At 38.8% G+C, this 24312-nt stretch overlaps 1 protein-coding gene across 2 annotated transcripts in view; it reads right to left on the bottom strand.

The window, feature by feature from the left end:
• Positions 1-24312, bottom strand: part of LOC129732109 (uncharacterized) — a 166385-nt gene that overhangs the window by 95845 nt on the left and 46228 nt on the right. For both annotated transcript variants that reach the window (XM_055692625.1, XM_055692626.1), the window contains exons 3-4: positions 22509-23863; positions 22344-22437 (exon numbers count right to left, since the gene is read on the bottom strand). In XM_055692625.1, the coding sequence (XP_055548600.1) occupies positions 22344-22437; positions 22509-23857 (1443 nt within the window). In that variant the 5' untranslated portion in view covers positions 23858-23863. The remainder of the gene's footprint in view (positions 1-22343; positions 22438-22508; positions 23864-24312) is intronic.

Here is a 24312-nt window from a genome sequence, read left to right as displayed (position 1 = left end):
CCTTTTGCAAGAAAAGCATAGATATAGGACAGGCTGTCGTAATTTTACGTAAACCCTGCGGTTGTGACACATTTACAGCCTTTTAAATTTACTCCGTCGCTATATACTGTCTCGTTGCTTTATTTTTTTCTACCCCTTCTAGTCTTCTACTTACTCTGCATCCTTCCACTTTCTCTCTCCTTCCATTTCTTCTCTATCTGCGCTCTTCTTTATCTCGCTATTCACTGTCTCTCTTTCGACTTTCGTTTTCTGTTTTCCCCTCTTCCTCTCCTCTTTTATTATTTCGCCCTTTCCCTTTCATTATATTTCCCTTTTTTTTATCTTTCTCGCCCTCTTTGTCTATTTTTTTATCTCTCACGTCTTTCTCCGTCTCTCTCTCTTATCTTTTTCTCTCCCTCTTATTTATTTGGTTCTTCTTTCTTTCTTTCTCTCTCTCCCTCTCTCTCTTCTTGTTTAGTTCATCCTTAACATTATCCCGCTCCATTTTCTTTTTCGTTTTCGCTTTCTTTACTTCATCGCTTTCCCTCTTCTCTATGGTTTTTCTCCTTGATAAGTTCTGTTTCTCTTTCTTTAAACTGTCTGTCTCACTCTCGTTCTTCCCAATTGCCTCTACTGGATTCAAACTGCTGCTCTAGTTCCTTACTGTAACTCTTCCGCTCCTCCTATCAGTCATCTCCAATTGGAATAAATCTAGTCAACATGGTTAAGATTTTGTCTCCTTTTCTGTGTCTCAACATAGGTCTATTGAAAGCCTTTCTCAAATTCAGCAACAACCAGTTTTAGCAGCCATTTTCGCTCTTTTTTCCCCCTCCAGCAGTGCAATGTTTATTACGTTTCTCGTTAAAAAAAATGTGACAGCACGTTGATGTTGTTCTAATGTTTTTCCGTTCTGCTCTCTCTCCCTGTAATACCTTCTTTTTGCTTTCTTTATTGTTTATATTGTTCTCTCTCTAACGTCTGTTATTCTATTACAGCTTTTCTTTTTCTCTTCTTCAACATTTTTTCCTCTTCACTTATCATGGCTTCTATTCATATACAATCAAACCTGTTTTTGTGCGACTCTTTTTTGTGCGAAATTTATTTTGTGCGACTTTTTTATGCGATTATTTTTTTTTGTGCGACTGTTTTTGTGCGATTTTTTTTTGTGCGGCATATGAAAAAGGACCTCTTCCGACAACATTTTCAGCCATTTAATTTTTCCGATTCTTGGAATGAATTATAACGCATTACAGAAGTGTTGCGTCGAAAAATTACTATTTGAGCCAGTTTTACGTGGGAAAAGTCACGAATTGCTTGCCTACGAAGGAAAGCGGTTGAAAAGATTAGCATGTTTAAAAAAGTTTCGTTTATCAATCCAATGTTTTAAAATTGTTCTCATAGGTGTTCTAAATCAGAATCAAAAACTTTCGAGTTTATTTCAACTGAAAATTTTTTTATGCGGTCCCTATCCACCGCATAAAAATATATTTTTTTCAATAATGCTGTGGAAATATTGTTTTGTACCTGCACGTGAAGTTTCAAATGATTTTTTTATGCGATTTTTTTTGTGCGGTCACTATCCCTCGCACAAGAACAGGTTTGACTGTATTATTACCAATATTTTTTATTCCTGCCTTAATCTTACTCTGTTTTTCTCTCTCTTTTTCTTTTTTTCTCCTTTTTTTATTTCTCTTTTTTTCACTCTTTCTCTTTTTACTCATTTTTTCTCTCTTTCCCTTTTTTCTCTCTTTCTCTTTTTTTCTCTCTTTCTCTTTTTTTCTCTTTCCCTTTTTTCTCTCTTTCTCTTTTTTTCTCTCTTTCTCTTTTTTATTTCCTACTCTTTTTCCTTGTCTTCTCTTTTTTCTCTCCTTCTCTTTTTTCCTCTCCTTCTCTTTTCCTCTCCTTCTCTTTTTCTCACTCTTTCTCTTTTTTTTCTGGCTCTCTCTCTCTCTTTCCCCCCGTACCTTTTTTCTCTCTGTCTCTTTCTCTCTCTCCACCTGTTTCTTTTTCTCCCCCTCTCTCTGTTTATTTCTCTACTTATTTCTTTTCCCTCTCTCTCTCTCTCGATCTTTATCTCTCTCGATCTTCATCTCTCTTTCTATTTTTATCTCTCTCTCTCTCTATTTCTTTAACTTTATATCTCTCTCTCTCTATCTTTCTTTATCTATTTCTCTTTCTATCTTTCTTTATCTCTCTCTCTCTCTCTATCTTTCTACCTTTATCTCTCTCTATCTTTATCTCTCTCTCTCTTTCTTATTCTCTTACTCTATCTTAATCTCTCTCTCTCTCTTCCTTGTCTCTTTCTCTCTCTCTCTCTCTCTCTGCCTGTCTCTTTCTCTCTTTCCCTGTCTCTTTCTCCATCTCTTCTTTCCCTGCCTCCTTTTCTCTCCCTTTTCCCTGTCTCTCTCTTTCTCTTTTCCTTCCCTTTATCTCTTTCTCTTTTCCTTCTCTGTCTCTTTCTCTCTCTCTCACCTTCTTTCTCTCTCTCTTTCTTTTCTCTCTCTCTCTCTCTCTCTCTCTCTCTCTTTCTCTCTCTATCTCTCTCTCAATCTCTCTCTAACAGGTACCTGATTCCTGATCAGAAAAAAAACTCGTAATGGAAATCCCAATTGAATATTCTTAGCAATTCATTAATTATAATATGGGGATATAATATTTAGACCATATTTTCTTAGTTTTTTAATCATATTCTCAGAACGAACTTCTTATTTATTCGCGAGTAATCTTCGATAACCGTGCATCTTTTCTAGCAAACAATCAAATTTGTTCCTTTATGTGTGCTTTAGGTACATAAAAAAACAAGGTTAATAATAGTAAACAGCTTTCTGCTCCACAAGATTTGTAGCATTCGGTAAACCATGATGAGAAATTTTACACAAAGGCGGGGTCACGCAGATAATGAATTGGCAATCGAGAGAATACACACTCAATCAGAGTGGCGAAAAACAGCTTTAAAATTACATTCCTTGATTTCTCCAGATATTCCATAGAATATTACATTAATTTTTTTTTTTTTTAATCAACGTTTATTTGACACGGCATCAATTTCCCTGATAGTTCTCAGCATTCAGCACAAAAAATGCAACGTAGACGAACGCAAGTCTGGAGGTGAAAAATGTATTCGCCCGGATACAAAACCGAACAGTGAAAGTCTCGCATTGCCTTTTATGATGAAAAGTATTTGTTTTAGCACTGAAGAGCCGTTTGAATAAAAAATCGCCTCTCGTTTGAAATTTTTACCTGATTGGTTTTTCCCGTTTCCGCTTTCATACTCCCTGATTTCCGTGATCGAAAAATGAAAATGTTCGATATTCTATCGACCAGATGTAGTAAGAATATGAAGTCTCGATATTTGTTATCATCAGAGGCATATTCGCCTAGTTGCGTACGATAAAAAATACTTTGTCTAGCGCGGCTTAAGCGAGTCAATTTACTGGTTTGTGTAGTTTTCGCGACTATTTTTGTTGCCACTAGCCTTTCATTAAAGAAAAAAAAATATTTTTAACTTCTTTTCTTTTGAAGGCGCTAAAAAGCACCGTTTTCATTTCACAGCTAGACGTATCAAAACTTAAAGGCTTCGATTGCCTGGACAGTAATGTGCTACGTGCATGTTTCACTGCTCTAGAGTGGATCATTTTTTTTTCATATTAAAACGCCGTTCGAGTGTAAGAGCGGTTCTGCTGGATATTACCACGCCAGACTGCTTTTACCATCAACAATGAGATAAAACATTATACAGAAAACAGCGCAACTACAAATAGTCTCAGAAACAAATCTTTTCATTTGTAACACTGTGACTATACTCTGGTTAACTAACAACTTTTTAACTATTAGTTTTGCCTTTAAGCATATTTTTTCCAAAGCATCATGGTAAAGAAATTTTTTCCAAAAGAAAAACAGTAAGTTTTTACAGCTTCGTGTTCGAGCTTCGTACTCGCAAGGTTACAAAGTACGCTTGCGACTACGAAGCGGGTATCGTAGAACAACGGGCAAAACGGAAAGGTCGGGCGAGATGGACCATCGTGAGACAAAGCAAATGAAACTAGGAAAAAAATTGGAAGATTGGACATCAAATCTATCTACTTTGATACATGTTCAAAAATCTGGATCTGAATACCTGGCAACACTGGCTATGACTGATAACTACTATGGCCAGCGTTACCAGGTATCTAGATTTATCTGGATTATTAAGATTTTTGAACATGTATCCAGATAGCCAGATTCGATGTTCAATCTACCATATTTTTCATAAATGATCCAGAATTGCCCAGATTTTGTTTTCTCTGAAATGGCCAAAGACCATCCAATATGGACTGTTTGGAAACGGATGACCGAAACTAAACTTCAGATGCCTTTTTAAAATCAATAATGGTGACTTCCTGTTTTGAAAAAAAAGCCAAAAATTGCCAAATACACCCCAAAAGGGATATAAAGCCGAGAATCATTTCGAAATCCAAGATGGCGATTTCCGAATCAGAAGCATTACAAATTCAGAGAAGTAAATTTGCAGACTCATTGTCTGTTCATAGACTTTAAGGCGGCATACGATTCAGTTAGGTGCAACCAGTTATGCCAGATCCGTACGAGATTTACGCTCTACAGGATTCTCTCGGTGGTACTTAATGGCCATGAGTGTTGGTCGATGTAGGTGGCCGACCAGCGAGCGCAGGATTCTGCGTTCATTACTGGGTCAAAAAATGGAAAATGGGGCGTGGCGCAAGAGCATAACATACAGATGCTGATATCATCAAGTTGATATAACACGGCAGGCTGAAGATAATATTCAGTAGAGAGCCCGACAGACTTCGGTGACTCCGTGGTAGACCCTGTACTCGTTGGACATATTCTGGATTCGGCAGTGGATTTTAACGATCTGTACCGAAGGACCAGAACCATGAACCATTAGCGGTCAATGACTCATTGTTTATATTTTTTCGGCAGGGTAGTTAATGAGACCGTGCTGCGTTGAGCAGCAGCATCAACAAACAATTTCAAATCTAACGATCAGTTGAATGACTAGCGAAAAATCTAACCATAGATTTCTCGATAGATGATTAATATTCGTTATGTGCAAAACCACCCCTGGTATCATCAATAACATGGCATTATACTCTAATATCATGTTCACATTGTTTAATTGGATTCAGTCAAACCAAAGCAGAAATCCTTTGCCAAACGCATTGAATTGCTCTTTCGATCCTGTGTGCATAATCAAGTGTATACAATGTATAAATATCGCAAACAAGCAAAAAACCACTTTGTCATTCTGTAATTCCCACTAACAGAGAGCCATTAAACGAAATGACCCATCAAGTGGCGATCGTGTCAGTTCAGCTTGCAACCCACATCGGGGAGGTCGCAGCGATCTCGCGTGGCACTTGACTCGATGCTGGTCGCTATTCCTGTATTTACTACACACGATCGCCGAATGATGCAATGTTATTGCTACTCCACTCTGTCGGATGGCACCCACCCAAGCGCATGGCCCATTCCCTTGTGGCAGGCAACAAGAAGCGGATCCTAATCATCATATAAGCTCAACCAAATTGCGCGGCGAAACAACGGGATGAGCGTGTGAAGGAGGCCACCAGCACCGATGAGGATGATGATGACGACGACGACGAGTTCAACTACCATTCAATTGCGTGGTGCCGCCTTTTTCTCGAGCAGCTGCATTAATATGACCAACTGCGCCAATCCGGTTATGGGTAGTATCAATTTAAACGCTAGCCGGCTATTTCCAGGTTTAATATTACTCCTTCTGCTGTCTCGTTCGCCACCAAGCGCTGCCGATGGATTACAATTTTATACCAACGACGGCCGGCTGCTGCTGCGGGTTCTGTTTTTTTTTTTTTCACGGTAAGTGACGATGCAGCAACGTGCAAACCATCATCATTATCATTATTATCACCCGGTGGGAGATGTCTGCTGTGTGGCGGCGGCAAGCGAGATGGTTTAATGGGGAGGCGGGATGCAGCATTCCAATTGAGACCGTTGCGCGAGAGGTCAGGCGAACTGACACTGCTCTCTTTTGACTTTTTTGTAGATAGCTCAGCGCGTTGTAAGTTCGCATCACTCGCTCGCTTGCTCGAGTTCATTGAGAAGAGGAAATGCGCTGATAGCAGTGGACAATTAAACGACACAAAAAAAACCCTACAGATAAGCTAGGGGGGTTGGATTGTTACCTGTGTCAAGGCGTAGCGGAAATAATGAGAAGTTGTTTGATTGAAGTGTGTGCTTTTAAACTTCCAACGGACGGTAAGTGATTGGTGTGTCAAATAAAGAGGGGAAACGATAACGATTTCCCCCATCGATAATCAATTTACTTTTATTTATGAATTATATCATCATAGATTATAGGTTTTGCATTGATCAATTTCGATCTAATACGGAAGGGTCGATATTAATGACAATTTTCAATAATTCTCAATGGGATAAGAAGTTGTGAAGCGTGAAATCCTATAGAAATATTGATATATAATGATTTTACAGGTCCAGCTTCTCATCTCAAATAACTGCTCGGGAAAATTTGAAATTTTCAAGCCGAAATGCCACAATTATAATTTAAACGAAATTTCTTTTCCGATTTAGAGTTTTTTAAGAATTCTGAGATCGTTGTAATAATAAAAGTAGAGATTTGGACTTAAACCGCGTCCCTGCGGAGCTGCACTTTATTGTGATGACACACGTAAAAATTTTTATATACAGTATAAAATCAGCTTTAAAGGCATATTTAGGAATATTAAAACAATAATATCTGGGGATAATTTGTGCTTTTTTTGTTAATGTTTGGTTCAAAGGTAAATAAATATTGTCCAGTGTAAACAAACAGCATTCCGTAACATATTCTAGTATACAAACAAAAAAAAAACGAAATCTTCAAGTTGAAGATTAGTTCGATTATTAGCCTAATTAGGTTTATTACAACTTAGTAAAGGTCACATTCATTTGTGTCCTCTTGTTTGCAAAAATTACTGCTGCAAATTACCGTGAAGCAACTTGTTAAAAGCCAGCCACTCCTAATTGCTGCTTTTAGCAGACACATTAATTAAATAGCAAACGATCGTAAATTTTCTCACATTACTCTAGGCCTCGAGTGAACACAATTTCAAACAAAACGGGGCTTAGTTGTAAGCTTCAGCCATTTTAAAATGACAACTCTCTTATTCATTTCCGTGGTGAAAGAACTTGGATAAAATAAGCCGAAAACGTGACAAACCTAGAAGCACCAGTGTAAACTAGTTCAATCTAACATCCTAGCATAACAACTTGCTTGCTACTGCTTTACAAACCATTTATTATCATTACCGTAAAAATCACAACTTACTAATTATACCTTTTAGCAGGTCAAGCCAGAGCACAATGCTCTTTTAGCAACCTGTTGTGAACTTTTCCATAGATTTGTTGTAGCCACGAGTGGCTTTCGTTTGAAAACTCAATTCATCGATGTTTTCAACATATTTATAGCTTGAATTCGGACAGTTATTTTTGTTGAAAATTGACAAATATAAAATACAAAATGGTTACGTTACGATTTTTCAATTGATTTATTTTTGCAAAGCAGTCAACAGCACGTTCTTCCGGTTGTTTGCTGCCTTAATCATTCTCGTTAATTATCGGAACGAATCGCGTGAAAACTTATCTCATCGCACAACTCACTCTAATGACATACCTCTTAGCACCGAGAAACAGAAAATATGTCGTCGCTGTTTTAGCAAATAATTGTTAATTTTCTCACATTTCCCTCCGAAACCTCGAGTGACCATCGTTCAAAACCAGATTGAACCGGGAAGGATCGTTTTTTCTTCTTCTTCAATCTGTCTATCTGTCTTAACAGTAGAATACGTTCAAAAATAGAAGAAGAAAAAACGAAAAGTTTGTTACTGCAACAGCTCATGACTGATTCGTGTCGAGCAAATATTTTGACGGCTTTGGCATGCCATTTCACATCCAAACCAGACCCCCCCCCACAACCCTACATTCAAGGCCAAAACACTTCGCGTAATACGCTGCTTATTGATAGAACAAATGTTTCACTTTTAGCTGTAGTCCACACTCTAGGAAATACCACAAATTTCGCAATACGATTGAGTTCTTAAAAGGCGGATCGCCACGTATTCGTAATAAAGAAAAAAATGATCCATCGAAGCCGCGCCCCATCCTGGCTGCTGCACTGTCACACAAGTCACGTCCGGCGCGACCTATAAATCTGTCGGCATGTTTTCTGTTTATATTTTATATTAACGAGCTAAACGTTGTTGGCTGCAGCTAATCGCACGATGCTTGCTCTTTTCTCGTCATCGAAGGCAATTACCGTTTTCGTTGTTGTTACCAGGCAGTTATTTGTTTACACTCGACGGAACCTTTACCGACTCGAATCGAGTGTTTGTGCTGTAACTGGTTTTCCTGCACAGATTCAACCTGCTAAGTGATTTTCACACACCGTTCGGGCCGAAGTTTGGGTCAAATGTTTAGCGGAAGGCGCAATCAAGCGGTGTGTTAAGACCGTAAATTATCGTCTTAACGAGAATTTGGTAACTTTTGTCGTCATTCGTTGTTGATGGCATTCTAATTCACAAGTCACACATTCAGCGCAAGCCCGCGGAGAAAAATGCTGTTGAAAGGTTAATTTTGCCATATCAAATAATTGATTGTCCGGAGCAAGTCATCGCGTGACGAAAGTGATTAATCATATCACCTGATAGCACTCAAGCTCTCGCAGCTTAACGAACCTTAACGACAAGAAAATGTTAAGTTCACATAATTAAGACGGGCAGACGCAAAACATCATCCCACGAACGACGTAGAGATAAGTAACAACAGAAAAAAAGTACAGTAAATCTGGCTGCCACCGCTTCTGCTTAGCTACTAAAACCAGAGCCGCTTGTCGCTTGGTTCCGTCTGCCGTGAACCGGTTTCTGTGGCGTGTGGAACAATGTCAGAAGGTGCAGCAAAAAAATTAAAATAAAAACAAACACAGTCTCATAAGGTACAATGTTCTTAAGTTTTACGCTAATCCTCTCCAACGAAAATTGTTTTCTTAGTTCAGCTAATTTGGTATAAAAATATCATGTATCAGCCAACCCCTTGAAAGTCCTGATTGTATCGGTGCAAAAAGGCCGTTTTTTATTCAAACAAAAGCTAAACGATAGCAGCAGCACCCGCAAGCGGTTGCGATTATCACTTTTCGCTGTTTATCGTGAGACGAGGAACAACAAACGAATGACGCACCATTTTTTTGGCGATTTGGAAACGCAAATCTCATCGTATCTGCTGCCGACAGCGTAGGGTTTACGGTGGAATGCTGGATCTAAAAACCTGAAGTGGGACGAGACCCCTGATAAACCCATTGGTAAATTATAAAATGATCTTCCAAATAAGCAAAACTGTTTTAAGGTAATATTCGCCTGCTTTTTATGCTGAAAAACTCAGTTTTTGCGCTAAAGAGTCGTTTTCCTTTTTTCCCTGATTTTCCTGAGCGAAAAATTAATTTCCTGACTTTCCCTTATTTTTCAGGTTTTCGACACCCTGTCACTACACGTTCCGCAAGGCAGTAAGTGATCACAACTCTTTCAACTGTATTTTAATCTCCTGCCAGCTGGATATCTAGTTATGTAGTTAATTTCAAACTGCTACAACTTTGGTATCATGATTTTTTATGTCATGACGTTTCTGGATTGCTGCAATGACAATTACACAATTTAGAGAGCTACAACAACGATTTGTCTGTATTATGAGCAAAATAAATTACAATTTTTTATGTAAACACTGGAAATTTAAAATATTGCATTTTGATCTTCAGATTGACCACCTTTTTTTTAAACGAGGTTCAAACAGTTTAAAATGCTTTTCTTCGATATATTTTCAACTCAAAAAATTCTTTTTTACGCAGGTCCATACAAATTTTGGGACACAACAGAACCTGTAAAAAAGACCTTAGTTTATTTTTTCCCCATTATGGACTCATCACTACGACCAAAAACATTTGATCTACTGTGAATTGTGATATTGCCCAGGTGTTTTCCATACATCGCACTTCATATTGAGAGTAAGCGACATGCTTATCATTTCTGTGCTTGTGTTTAAGTTTTTATTATAACGAGTCTCTTTTCTTCCTGCAGATATCATCAAATTACAATTCCTAGGAAGGAGACACTGATTAAGTCAGGAGGAAGGAATCACTGTGTTTTGGTCAGATAAACTATCATTACATTACGGCAAAAAACAAAAACGTTCCGGAACCATTCGACCCCATTTGTACCCGATATAATTTCTTCGGGATTTTAGATTCCTTGGTGTACAAAAATAACAGGATGATTTCGTTAATGATGAATGTATCCTCATGGGAAAAAATAGGTTTTTCTTCACACATACATACCTTATTTTGCCAGCAGTAGAAAAAAATCTAAACTCTTAGTTGTCACCCGTTAAGAAGCACTTATTTTATCAAGAGGAGAGAATCTTATCGAAACCCCGTTCCTCTTGCCAATATTGCGCTGTAATTACAATGTTGTGGAGAGAGCTATTGTACGTTTTTTCTGGTCAGTTTAATTATAAGAAGGATTTATTTTGTCGCCGGCAATAAACCCATGTAAAGTCATTTGACAACCAAATGGCCTGATTCTACTAAGCAGAGATGCCAGATGTTTTTGAAAAATGTCTGCAACTGCTCGAAAAACCGGAAAAATGTGCTCGAAATCTGAAAAAAAAAATCTATCCGTTTTCCGAAAGAAATTCGCTCGCGTAGGCAAAAGTCTGTAAAAATCTGCACACATTTTCAGAAAATCTGCGCAAATATAAGGAGACTCTGACAAAAATCTGCAGAAACCGTGAGAAAACTGCAAATATCTGCAAATCAATAAATATCTGCACACGGACTCCAAAAATCTGCGTTTTGCAGACAAATCTGCATATTTGGTATCCCTGCTACTAAGATTGCGGCTACGGAGAACTCGATTATTGAGGTAACGAGTGGTGGATAAATTAGAGATAACATCGAGATGGAGAGAAGCTTCAACTTCTTTAGGAGCCATCCACATTCCACGTGGACAGATCTTTAACTTATCTTCTTAATTTTGACCCCCCCTCCCTCCGACGAAAACTGCCTAAATGAATTCTAAGGGATTTTGTATGGACCGTGAACATAACACAGCCCCTCCCTTCACAAAGCTGTTCACGTGAAATGTGGATGTCCCCTTAGTAACAATTTGTATGTAAGCTGTGACGTTTGTAACTTGCATGCGAAATAATACCGAAGAATAACACATTATCATCATTATCAATCATTTGGCTAGCCTTTTGAAGACACTTACACTGTCCCTGGCCCTGTTTGCTGCTAAATTGAACAAATACGCTATCGAAAAACCGAAATTATTAACAAAAGGCCTTAGTTTTTTTCTTCACTTAAAATTTTTTTACATTTCGGAAAGGGGAGGGAAGGGAACATGCAATTAAAATTGAATTCGTAAACGCTTAAGGCGACATCCATAAATTACGTAACGCAAAAAACCCAATTTTTCCCCCGCCCCCTTATATGTAACAAAATGCAACGCCACCACCTACCCTCGAATGAAAATTACGTAACGCAGTAGAAGAATTTGCTTTAGAAACACGTTTTGAAGTAAAATTATAGATTTCCTGGAGATTAACTCTGTTCTTATCGCCCCCTTTCCTATACACCAATAGTAACGCTCAAGGGTACCCCCTCTCCTATGAACGTTACGTTATTTATGCATGCTCGCTAGTGTTAATAGTATTTTTAGAGCAAAAACGATTTGTTCAATCGGTATACAGTCAGGTTTTTAACGCGGGTTTTGTACGAGTTTTTTTTACGCTGATTTTCGAATTGACGCGGTATTTTTACACTGATTTTTATTTTAATTCAAAAATATTAATTCAAAAATCTTCACGCGGTGTTTTTACGAGGTATGTATCTTCTGCGTAAAAAACCCGCTTGAAAAAAGCATGACTGTATAGGTATATCGATCGAAAAATAAAAATACACTGAAAAATACTTAAAAAAAATGTTTTCTGAAAAAAAAATTTTGAATTTTGAGAGACAGGGAGTAACCTAAATCAATTACTATAGGTTGCGTTGCAGTGTAGAAATGAGTGCTAGATAAGAGGAGAATAGAATAGAACAACTGTTTTTTTGCCATCGATTGCTATCGATGCTAGCGATGTCGCTTACCGTGCAACGCACGTGCTGTTTAAAATAACCGTTGCTTAGTTCAGTCAATGATCAATTCGAAAACAACATTCCAAACAACTTTTGGAATTTCGTTTAGCAGTTGGTCTTGAAAGTTTTGTTTTCTCAAAAAAAGTCCCCATCTAAAATTACAACTCAATCGTGCAGCAGCTTCTTTCCCTACAGGTACAGTCACAAAATTCCATTCCCACAAACGATTATTTGATCGCAGTCTAAAATAGTCTATTCTCCGGATTTTCACTAGAATATAGTGCTGATACTCGACATCTTGTTTTCCACGGGAGAAACAAAGACGACCGCATGGCAGCGTAATAAGAAGGCAAAAAAAAAATATCGATAAAGTTTTCGAAGACAGGAAATTGCCGTGATCCTGATTGCGGGAAAACTACTAAACCGATTTCCTTTATCTTTTTTTTTTAATTTTCGTTATTAAATTCGTCGGTCCTTGAACGATCGCTTTTTGAAACATACAGTTACATTTTGCCGCAAAAAATTTTTTAATGCAATTTTTAGCGCTCAAAACGTGCATTTTTTGGGAAAAACGTTCCCGTTTGCACTGAAAACAAAATCAAGGACACGGCACATTTCCAAACTAGTGAAATAATATGAGTTTTTTGATTTTGGTTGACACGCTGAGTCTCTATCAGGATCACCGCAAGCCTCTGCAAAAAAATAGCGTTTCGGGGAAACGTCCATTACTCCAGTAATAATTGGTATATCTCAAAATCAAACGTATTTTTTGTTGTTGTTGATAAACTGTTCTTTCAGAAAAATACCACTTTGATGCAATGAAAATGGTACTATGCACTTAAAAATAAATTCAAACTTCCCTTATTTTTGGTGCTTGTCTGCAAATGGCAGGCCTATCCATTCTCAGTTCTCATAGCGTAAGATGAGTTCCAATATCTTCGGGATGATAGGGATTGGATTCATTTTAAGGAAATGGTTGCGTTGGCTCGATTACTATTGCTCTATTTTTATTTTATTTTATTTTTTTTTTTCAACATTTCGTTCACTTTATTGATGAATTTGTGTACCTACCCAAACATGAATTTGAATAAATTAAGAGTACTTTTTCATTGACAGGAACCCTTTCCATAAACAAACAAAAATGAACAAATAATTCAGACTGGAAGGAAGTGACCACTTCTCAAATCATTGGGCATTTAATTAAAACATAAGTGGAATTTCCAAGCAACACTTATTACAGCCAACTTTCCACATTTCAATATTCTACAATTCGGTGCAAATGCTGGTTACTTCGACCACTTTTCCCATAGAAATTTTCAGAATCACCCGAACATACTTCTCATCTCAATGGTCCCTTTTAACCCTATCCCCTCGGAGAGAAATCAGTTTTTACATCGAAAAATGACATTCAAACTCTTATTACTCAGCAACCGCATGCATAATTGGCTCAAACTATATTGCATGTTGTTGTCTCCTCAGCTGGTCTCGAGGTACGATGCTGGCCTAACAAGCCAGCCGTCGTAGGTTCGAGTCTTGACTCGGGAGAGGCTGTTAGTGTCAGTAGGATCGTAGCGCTAGCCCCGCAATTGTCCTGTACACTTAACGGTTGGCTGCGAAGTCTGTGTATAGTAAACAGAAGGTCAAGTTCCGAATCGGAATGTAGCACCAAGGCTTTGCTTTATATTGCATGTTGAAGATCAATCTGTTCTCTAACTGCTTAGAATATTTTCATCGTTAGAAATTTATAGTTGTTAAACTGTTATCAAAGTTTATATATCAGGTGGTGCCATATGGCATCACCCGCGAGGAATGGGTTAATATCGAGTTAAGAAGAATTCCCTGTTTATCGGTTCCTTTAAAGATACGATTTGATGTTATGACCTTCTTCTTGAAAAGAGCTAATCTTATCATGCGCTGTATGTTTTTTTTTTTTTAATTTCACAAAGCGCTACCATGTGGCCATTGAATTATAATTACAATCAAGCTTATTTATCGTTTTTTCATGGTTTCCCGTTGTTTAACTTTTTTCTGCCTAAAAAATAGAATCCATGCGACCATCCATCCAAATAGAACACTTTGATTTTACGCACATTACAAAAAGTTAAATGTGTGTAAAATGGAGGTGAACGTGTTAATCAATACCATTTTTACGTAAACCCATTCCAAAAGTTAGTCCTAATCACGACGAAAACAAATGACATGTTCTGTTCAGTTTCAACCTAATGAAAAATGACAATGAAAAAATTAAATTAACCCCTTTTTGACGGAATTGCGTACGGAGCCCACATTTGCTTCAGAGTGTTTTTTAAATCCAAAGAAAAGAAGCATAGACTAATTTGTTTCCAATTATTGAGGTTCAATAAAGTCACAAAAAGCATAAAAATGTCATCATGAATATTGAACTTATTACCCAGTCGCGAAGCTATTTTAATCACCAAAATAACTGAGTGACATTTTTATGACTTCTATGAATATGATTATCGAAAAAAATGCTTCCGGTAATCTAGCGATTTACTGATTCTATTTTTACTTTACGAGTTAATGTACTGCATCTCTCTAATTAAAACTCGTAAAACAAAATCAGGGTGGCGAAAAAGTTTTCAAAATTGAATTCTTTGATTTTCCCTAACGTCCCTCGAAATTAAAAAAAATTAATTTGCCTCGTTTTTTCACACCATACTGTTCGAATGCGTACCAAATTTCGCTACCCACTTGTTGTTCTAGTATTTTTTATTTATTTATTTATTCTAATCACATTAGCACCATTAGATAGAAACTAATCGAAAACCGTCGCTCTGTCATGCTTGCTTCAACAGTTATCAAGTATCACACGCCAATCGAATGAATAAACAAATATTTTCGTTTCCCACTGGAAATTTGCTCGCACGACCGCTGTCATAGTGTGTGCATCCCAAGTGATTAATCAAACATTTGTTTTGAGCTTTTCTGTGGAAATGAAGGCGAGAAGAGTGAGAAAGCGAATGAATGAGAGAGAGAGAGAGAGTCAGAATGCCGAGGACAAAGATAACCTGCTACCACATGACCACCCTCTTTGTTTTCACCATTTCCAATCCATAATCTGTTATGATTACATCACCCAGGGGAATGATTCAACTGAACCGAACGACCAATGGCCACTTTACGAAACTGCACAGAGTTCCGGCATGCCAATGCCTGATTCCACCTGGTGGAACCTTGCATCATTTTTGGCGAAAGTTTTCCATCCACGTTGCATAGACAGTGATCAAAACAGCTGGTTTTTCTCCAGAGCTTCACGTTTTTTGCTCCTTTTACAAACAAACGAACGGACAAGCGATAACCTCGAAACGTTAGGTCGCAGGGTTCCGAAGGGTATCGCTCCTAGTCATCAGCACTCTGGACCGACAGGGCACGGAAACACACGTTGATAAGGCGCGCCATCACTTGTCATGCTGCGGGGAAACATCAAGTGTGAGTGCTTCAACCAAAAGTGTGACTCGCAGAAAGAAGTCCAACTGGTGGCAGTATTATCCGGATTGCCTGCAATTCATTATCAAGTTCACCTTCTTCATTTTTTCAGCACTCAACCGATCCGAGCAAAAATTTCATTATCTAACGCGTGCAGATAGGTGTGTAAAGACGCAGATGGAACTGGAAACACCTTGTATAATATCGACCACGTATCACTGCATCGATTCTTTTTTCTCCCTGTGATGATCTAATTTAGTCACTGTCCGGCTGTCCACTGGCAATGATTTGAACAGACAGAATAAAAATAATACATTTGCCAGCGACTTTAATCGATCGGAACCAGAAGACGAAACGTGGGTTGCGTCTTTTTCTGTCCACTTTTTTTTTCCTCATTTAATTGATTTTTTCGCCAGCTGGAACCAGTTATTTAAATTTGCTGCTGGAATCCGGTTATATGAACCGTCTGAAGTGGCAATTTATTTGCATCACACATCGTTTACGACGGGTAGAGATAAAAACCTAAAATATGGCTCATTTCATACCAAGGTCATTGTTAAGATCCGCTGTTATTGCGATTGACAAACTGTTCTGCGTTGTTCAATTCAGGTTTGAAACTTCACACAAACACTCGGTGTCGTCCAGCAATTACACGAAAACTAAATTCCGTCCAAAACGAATGCCGCGTTTTTAATTTTTCAAATCGTCGTGACTGCGGAATAATTTTTTTTGCACACACGCGCGACGAAGTACAAAACAATACTAAACTAACTGACGCTGCTGCGAGCGAAAGGCGCTTAACTGTTTCAGCGAGTTCGACCGGCACACATCTGTGGCCTACCGTACGCAAACATACACCGGGATCCCGCTGCTGTCGTTGTTTGCTTACTGAACCAATCAGCGCTGTACGATTTCCACCTTATCATACCGCGTCAAGTTCACACTAGCGCGCCGTTTGAATCCTCAGCCACAGTCAGAGTGGATCACGCTGACGGCGGGATTTTGGGTGATGACTTTGAACGGAACAAATTTTCGCAATTGCTAATTTCGTCGAATTAGTAACCGGTCGATAGTGGGTTGCAAACAAAACGTTCGAAAACTGTTGTCGTCAATCGGTAATTTACGAGCCGAATTGATTAGAAACCGAATATCCGAAACCAGATAATTCCCACTGCGCTGTTGTTGTGAATAATCCATTTGGCTTTGCCCAGTGGCGCAGAAATTTCGCGCTGGTTTTAGCTTGAATTGTTATGACAGTACTGTTAGCTATCGACCAGTATCTTTTCAAGCCGTTTGTTTAAAGTTGAGTTTTGACATTGACATTGACATGGATTTCGTCGTCATCAGATAATGCAATTTTTAGCCACACAATTTATCAAATAGTTCTATCCTTACTGCGATAATTAATAAGAAAATAAATTATTCTATCGAAGATTAAAACAGTTTTTTCGTACTGGATCAAACAAGTACTTCTATTAGTTTCCAAATATTTTCATCAAATTATAGCTCAGACTTAATTCGAACTGACGACAAAATTCATGTCAATGTCACAGCTTTTAAAAAATGTTATGTATTTTTTGAAAATGCCAAACCAACGCAACCCTTGTTTGAAAGTTACAATGATGGTTTTTATTTCAACCTTGGAACTTTTTTTTTGAGTAAACGAACATCAAAAATACTTTATTTGTTTTACTACCAATTTTGCTGCCACTAAACGGTTTCTGTGCCCCAATATCGTGGTCGATAGGTGATTCTTTCCTCGAACTCATGGTATAATAGTTGGCAAACTCGCTTCCCCAATTTTACTTTCGATAGCATGCCTGGTTCACTATGTAACAAAGGTATGCGAGAAATCAATCTTTCATTTTCTGTTGGCAGCTAGGAGCAGTGTAGCACTCTCGGCCATGAAACACAGCAACTCACAACTCAGAACATGTATTGTGGCTGCGGCTTAAAAGAAAATCAAATCCATTTGATGTTGACAGAAAATCCAAACCAAGAGTTCACAATGATGAGGCTATGAAGTCGACAAATTAAGCCGTCCTTATTAATACGAATAGATATTAAATGTAGTTTCATTTTTCTCGAACAAATTCTGCATTTGTAGCAGGATACACCAATTTCGATTGAAATCGATTTAAAATTTCGCATAGAATTTCACTGTTTTTATGTACAGTATAGACTTCTGATTAATATCATCAATACTGCCGCCTTTTTTCAGATTACATCAATCTCTTAGTTACGTGGCGTAACGTAATGACTCGGCGGAGCACTTTTTCAAGCCAAAAATTTTGGTGGAGCACCAGTATTTAGTAATCGATGAGCAAAATGATGCAAAAATTGCTTTGCAAATTTTGATAACCGTATATCAGGTCCCGCTGTGACCTGTCTGCTCTTGCGAGAATGTCCTTCTCTGAACCCCTCCTCGAGTTGCTCACTAGAATACAAGTGACCTAAGTGGAGATCCGGTCCCAATCCCGGTGGAAATCTAGGCTCTATGCTAGTTGAGGAAGGTTTCGGAAATCGTCTGATCATCCTAGATATATTGGGCGGCATATAGCTGCGTCTGATTCGGAGCGGACGGCTGAGCTCTGGAACGCGGTGTCCGGCCGGTTATATCCAAGCAGGCGGAGACCAGTCATGGTGGCTCTAGTGAGGTTATGAACAGTTTAGAAATAAATACAATAGGTGTCAGGACATGGGAACGAAAAGGGGAATCTGATTTGAAGAGAATTGTATAATTCCAATTGTTCCAAGATTTTCTAGATTTTCGCATTCGTACGAAAATTAGACGCGCAAGTTATAAAATTAAGGCCTAGCGCGAAAAGTTTCTGAAGACACGGCCATTGCGAAACTCACTTGACATAAAACACACACACAATAAGTAGAATTACGTACAATTAAAATATTGAACTAAAAGTGACAATGTAGCGTGCATTCACTGGCTTGCAGATGGATACAAAAATAGTGGGAGGTTGTATCCAAGATACCTCCACATAACTGACATAGAATAAGCACACTTCTTGACAAACAATTTTGTTGATTTATAGCTTAAAAGATGCTATTAAAAATTGTGGCAGAACTACAGCTTATTGAGCTGTTATATAACATAATTATTTGCTGAGTTGTTATTAACAAACGCATTTCTGAGTGTGATTCATTAATAAGTCATAAAGTCTGATATTAATTGTTCAAATCAAGTAATTCTTCATTGAATAGCCCACATGGATTTCGATTTGTGCAGCTCAGAATTGTTGAACAACGCAAGTGATGCAAATTTGCGAAAAAACATCAAGAACACTTTAAAATTATTAATACCATGCTCGTTCTACTATCTCTAGCAGCGTTCCCCGTCAATTCCATCACTTCCGCAGCAAGGACAATTGCAACCGCCAGAAGGGTAGGTACTCTAGTACCCACCCGTAAAAATTGCGGGTACTGACCGTGACGTTAGCAATCTTATGTTTTATTTCACGTTTACCACCCACATGGTAGGAACGTAATCATGAAAAACACGAATAATAAATGTAAACTGGAATCGATTTTGAAATATCCGTATTACCCGTATCACGCGATAATCAGTGAACGAATGAATAGTGATGGGATGAGATAAACCCGTGCGATTGTTTCAAATACCTACGGAGAGCACCAATGCCACAAGTAGACGGGGCCGCGGATGTGGTATTATGAAAGAATGCAAAAAAAGGTTAAACGGCACTGCGCATTGTTCTTAGGTCACACGTTGCGCGAGAAGTACATTATTTCTTCGTCAACTGTTCAACCGTCAATAAGCACATCGGAAAAATGACACCAAGAACACAAGCGGCAGAGCAGCCAAGTTCAGATTCCTGTACTTTTGCTGCTACCAGGAGAGCTAGCCAAGTACGCTGGGTCCGAAACTAGAGCTATTACGAAATACACAAGCTCAAAGTGAATTGTTTCGTTCTTCCTACCAAGTAGAAATTACAATTGGCCATTCTCAAGGCCACAAACAGGTTCTTGAAGCAATGCTGAGTTTTCTTGCCTTGCAAATCATGAAATATACAGTTCTTTTTTATTTATTTCAAGCGAGTAAAAAGTGAGGATACAACTGTTTTTCACTAAATGCGATCATATTTTAACTAGCTTATTTGAATTATGTTTAAAATCTGATTGTTGTTGTTATTTAGTCGTTTAGTATGTGTAATGAAAATTAAACCACTAGATTAATGCAACTACACAACTCGGAAATCGTTTGATAAATAAGGTAAAAGAATGCCATTGGTATGTTACAATATGAAGACAATATAAACACAGTATAAAGATGTTGTGCACTAGAGCGAACAACAACAACTAATCGTTTAAAAAGTCAAATCCTTTGTATACTTTAGTGTCGGCTGTGCTGGAGAAGTGCTAGGAATGCATCATTGCGGGTACGCGATTGGTTGAACTGCAGTCGAATTATCGGCTATGAATTCCAACCTCTTTGCTTTGCTTTGTGAGACGTCTAAAAATCTCAAATCAAATCCCATAACTTATTATCATACTGGTTTTATCTGCCTTATCTTGCGTCGGGTCTTCAATTAACGACCTGTTGACCGATGAACCAGGATCAGCGCCACCGGTTTTTGTTTCTAGAAAGGCGTGCCTCCAAAAATACTGTTCATAAAATATACCAGCATCAGCTAAAATTAAACCAATAATATAATGTAATCTCTCTACTAGATTTCAGATGAACTTAGCAAAATTATACAACAAACCGTTGTTAGTACGTTGCAACAGAAGGAATGTCAATAGAAACAATGAGCAAACTCAGAGAATAACATAATTCAAACTTCTGGGCATCCATGAGGCCGCCAAATGACATCAAATACACCTAACTAACTACCAATAACATATTTAATTGATGACAAAATAAAATTGATCCTAAATTAACTTTAGGTAGTTCGTTGAAAATCATTTTCTATAATCAAAGAAACTTATAAAGCCATAGCACCCTAACGGTTTATCGGAGAAAATGTCATGTTAATTTCGATAAGTTATTTTTTTACATTGAAAATAGTTGAAAATAAAGTAACGTTTTTAAACAAAAAATTGTTTTGCATGTTGGTGTTTTTGATAATCTTATTTTGTTTGTCTGACTTTGCATCATTAATTTACAAATAATTATAGTCAATTGTTGATGAAGCTTAAATTTTATAAGAGTAACACACATAGCGATTCATACCAGCAAGATCAGAGCGTTCGCTTCGACTAGCGAGAGGTTCTGGGCTCGAACATTAGTACAATCAAGACATTCGGTGTTAAATGGCTAAAGTATGATTTCACTCTCGAACCTCTTCCTCCCATGTTCCCTTCTTCCACGTTAAAATTCATGAAAAGAATGATTTTTCTAACAAGTTAAACCACTATCAGAGTTTTTCAGGTATGAATAGACAAAAGCTTCTCGAAAGGACGTTCTACTGAATATTTAGAGAAGTTTAGTAGAGTATGTATCTCTACAAGAAATTACCGAAAAAACTTTATAGTGTATACTAACCGTTATGATTTCTGGTCAAAGAAACGTGACAAGAGCTCGCCATGGTGAATAGCAAAAATAAAATCAGTATCAATATACACAGGCGCGGATAAAACCATGATAAACATGTCGCTAACTCTCATTAGTGACATTGCAAAAATAAATTCCTCAGTTCTCACGCATTCTCTGGGCCTTTCAACTTTTGTGGTTCGCTTTTGGGAACCACGAAACGCAACGACGATTTAACTCAATCATAACAGTAATTGAATAGCAATCAAGCTTTTGCTTTTCAGCTGAAACGTATTATGTTTGCCCAGTTTGGAAAAGTTGCAAAATCATAGCACAGCCTTGACACAGTCTTCGCAGTTGGTCATGTACATTCATCGACGTTCAAGAACAGAGCGAGTGCCAGAATGGTTAATTGACGTAAATAGACCAAATCAAAAATCTCCAAGGAAATTAGGGAAATTGACATCATTTTTCACGCTTTACCCAAAGTAAACATAGTTTCGAAAAGAGGTTTTGTTTGGTTTCATGACGCAAATGTCAATTCAATGTATTTTTTACAAAAAAATTGAAAATAACGTTTTAAAAGATTTTAAATTACGGAGTAACATTTTATACGTATGGTAAAATGAGTAGTACCCTTCAATACTTTTTGAGTAACATAATAAAAAAAAATCATACTGCAATTCGCAATCGATCTTCAAAAGGTATAAAATAATCCTTGACTATATACACAGTATAGTTGAGCACGAGAATAAAATTCTGCGTCTCAAAGCATTTGTGGCTCTAGTCTTTTTTTTTATTTAATCTTTGGACATGCCAAAATGTGTAAAAAACTGAATTAAGATATTTCATCACAACATTTTATCACCCGACAAACAGATTGCGCCCGTTTAGCGAACTCTGCACCTCGATTATTCTATCACTTTATAACTGCGTGAACTGCTAATTGCGTTCGAAAACATTAGCAAAATCACCAGCGCAAAAAATAGAGCAAACACAAACTTCGATTATGATTTTAAACCGTACTCTGCATCCAATCCAATGAACCCATTTGAGAGCGCGCTCGATTAGATTGCGCCCGCCCCGGTCGTAAATTACGATTCTTGATATAAACAGCTACATTCTACTGTAACTGGACACAATCACCCTCCCGCCGGCCAAATCGGAAAGTTCAAACTTCAGTCTACGACCCGCCGAAATTTACGATTTTTTCCAAAAAAAAAACAAACTTACGTTAAACGTTTGCCACTGGTTGATCAGATACTGGTAGCATGTTTTACACGCTTGCACCATTCCTTTGGGGTCCTTCGGTCGAGACCGCGCAGGCCTAAAATGCAAAAGAAAATGTATTAGCACAAACCCGAACTGGGAAATTAACTATATGGGTACTCCGCTTACCTGGCATGCGTCTCGTCGAAGATGGGAAAGTACGGCTTCTCCTGATCCTTGGTGTCCTTCGCTTTCGCGGTGGAAATCTCCACCAGACTGCCTCTACGCTGTTCGTCACCACACACGTAGCACACTTCCGTGACTGAATTTTTGTCCGGCATCGATAAGTCCAGTATGTCCGTACCGGTACCCGGAACAGGGCCGAGAGAAGAATTCCGCAAATCCAACGCGCCCTCTGCCTCCTCTAAGCGATGCGAGGAAGACGATGTGGATGAAGACGACTTGTTGTCGACGTTGGTGGCAGCGGGGGCGGTAGTCGTCGGAGCAGTTGCGGCTGCCGCTAGTGAATTGGCGTAGTTGCCAATTTTTAGCTTGTGGTGGGCGAATGAAGACATTTTCATACCGTCAAACCGTCCTGCTAGCACGGGTGAAGCTGTCGCAGGTTGGGTTGCCGATGTGGGTGGTGCTGATGCAGTTGCTGCCACCGGGGATGGATTCTCCCGGGACATAGGCCTCGGTGTGACACTCTTTTCGTTTCGACTGGAAGGCCTCGATCCCTGTTGGCTGTAGCTTCCGCTACTGTTGATGTGATTTTCGATGTATCTCTTTGTTGGATGGTAAACTTCGGGTTTGCCCTGCGGTGATTCGTTCCGCGAGCTGGACCGAATTGGACTATCGTTTCTAGCTACCTGAAAATGCTGCGCGGGTGGACCGGCACCGGTTGCACCGGGATGATCCTGCGACCTAGGCCGAGCTAAACTATTGGGACTTTCGATTCTACCATAAGAGCTCATATGTTGCGACTGGGGTGTCAGCGAGCGACCCGATCCGACCGTTTGTTCCGGGTTTAGTCCGAGCAACTGGGTGGCATATTCACCCTGTGTGGACATTTCCGCTCCAATGTAGTTCTTATCATCGGTGCGTTTGAGCCAGTACAATCTCTGCGAGATGGGCTTACCCTCGCGCTCGTGGTAATCCCACTGTCGGGCGAATGTGGTGAAGCAGAGATTGCACGAGCGTACCCCTACCTGAGCCGGCGTCCACTGCGGAACACCGTTGGGTGGGATGTGCGTTTCAAGCAACGGAAAGTAAGGTTCATTTGGGCGCTCAGGATTCGGCCGAACACGGAGATAGAACTGATCGAGGGCACCACGGGCACCACAAACGTAGCAAATATTGGAAGGATCATCAGCTGGTGATTGGCGCTGTTGTTGTTGCTGCTGTTGATGATGGTGCTGCTGCTGGTCGAGTTGAGGTTGAATTTGGTGTAGTTGCTGACTGGCTGGCGGGGGCTCCGGATGCGATGCCAAGGAGCCCCCACGCAATTCGTTCTTGATGTAGGCTTTCGCCTTTTCCATAATAATCTGCCAATGAAAAAGAAAGAAAAGAAAAGACTATTATGTTTTTTGCTCTTACACAAGTTCATTTTCGTCAACCAATGCAATCGACATCAGCCGCGTGATTGAATATTTCACTCAAACTAACAAAAAAAGTATTACACGTCCGAACCAACATGGCACAAATTTGCAACCTCTGTCTTAAGCACCAACGCGTAAATCTTAGTGACTACGACATCGGTCGAACGACTAGGCAAATATTTGTTCAATCCCCGTGTGTAGATTTAATCTAAGTGTAAATATTGAGCTCTTTTCAGTCGAAGAAACTGGCTGAACATAACAAAAAAAATTATACAACGACAAAGCTTAGAAACAGCAGCCGCCGGCAGCGGATGAAATGACGGTAGCGCGGCAGTGACAGCGCTTCGGCGCTGGCAGACTCTAGACAGCAAAAAGAAAAACAGAATAACGCAAAC

This window comes from Wyeomyia smithii, chromosome 3 (genome assembly GCF_029784165.1).
Source record: "Wyeomyia smithii strain HCP4-BCI-WySm-NY-G18 chromosome 3, ASM2978416v1, whole genome shotgun sequence".
Taxonomy (NCBI): Eukaryota; Metazoa; Arthropoda; class Insecta; order Diptera; family Culicidae; genus Wyeomyia; species Wyeomyia smithii.
The sequence above is the reverse complement of the archived record's forward strand: the minus strand, read 5'-3'. Positions and strand labels throughout refer to the sequence as shown.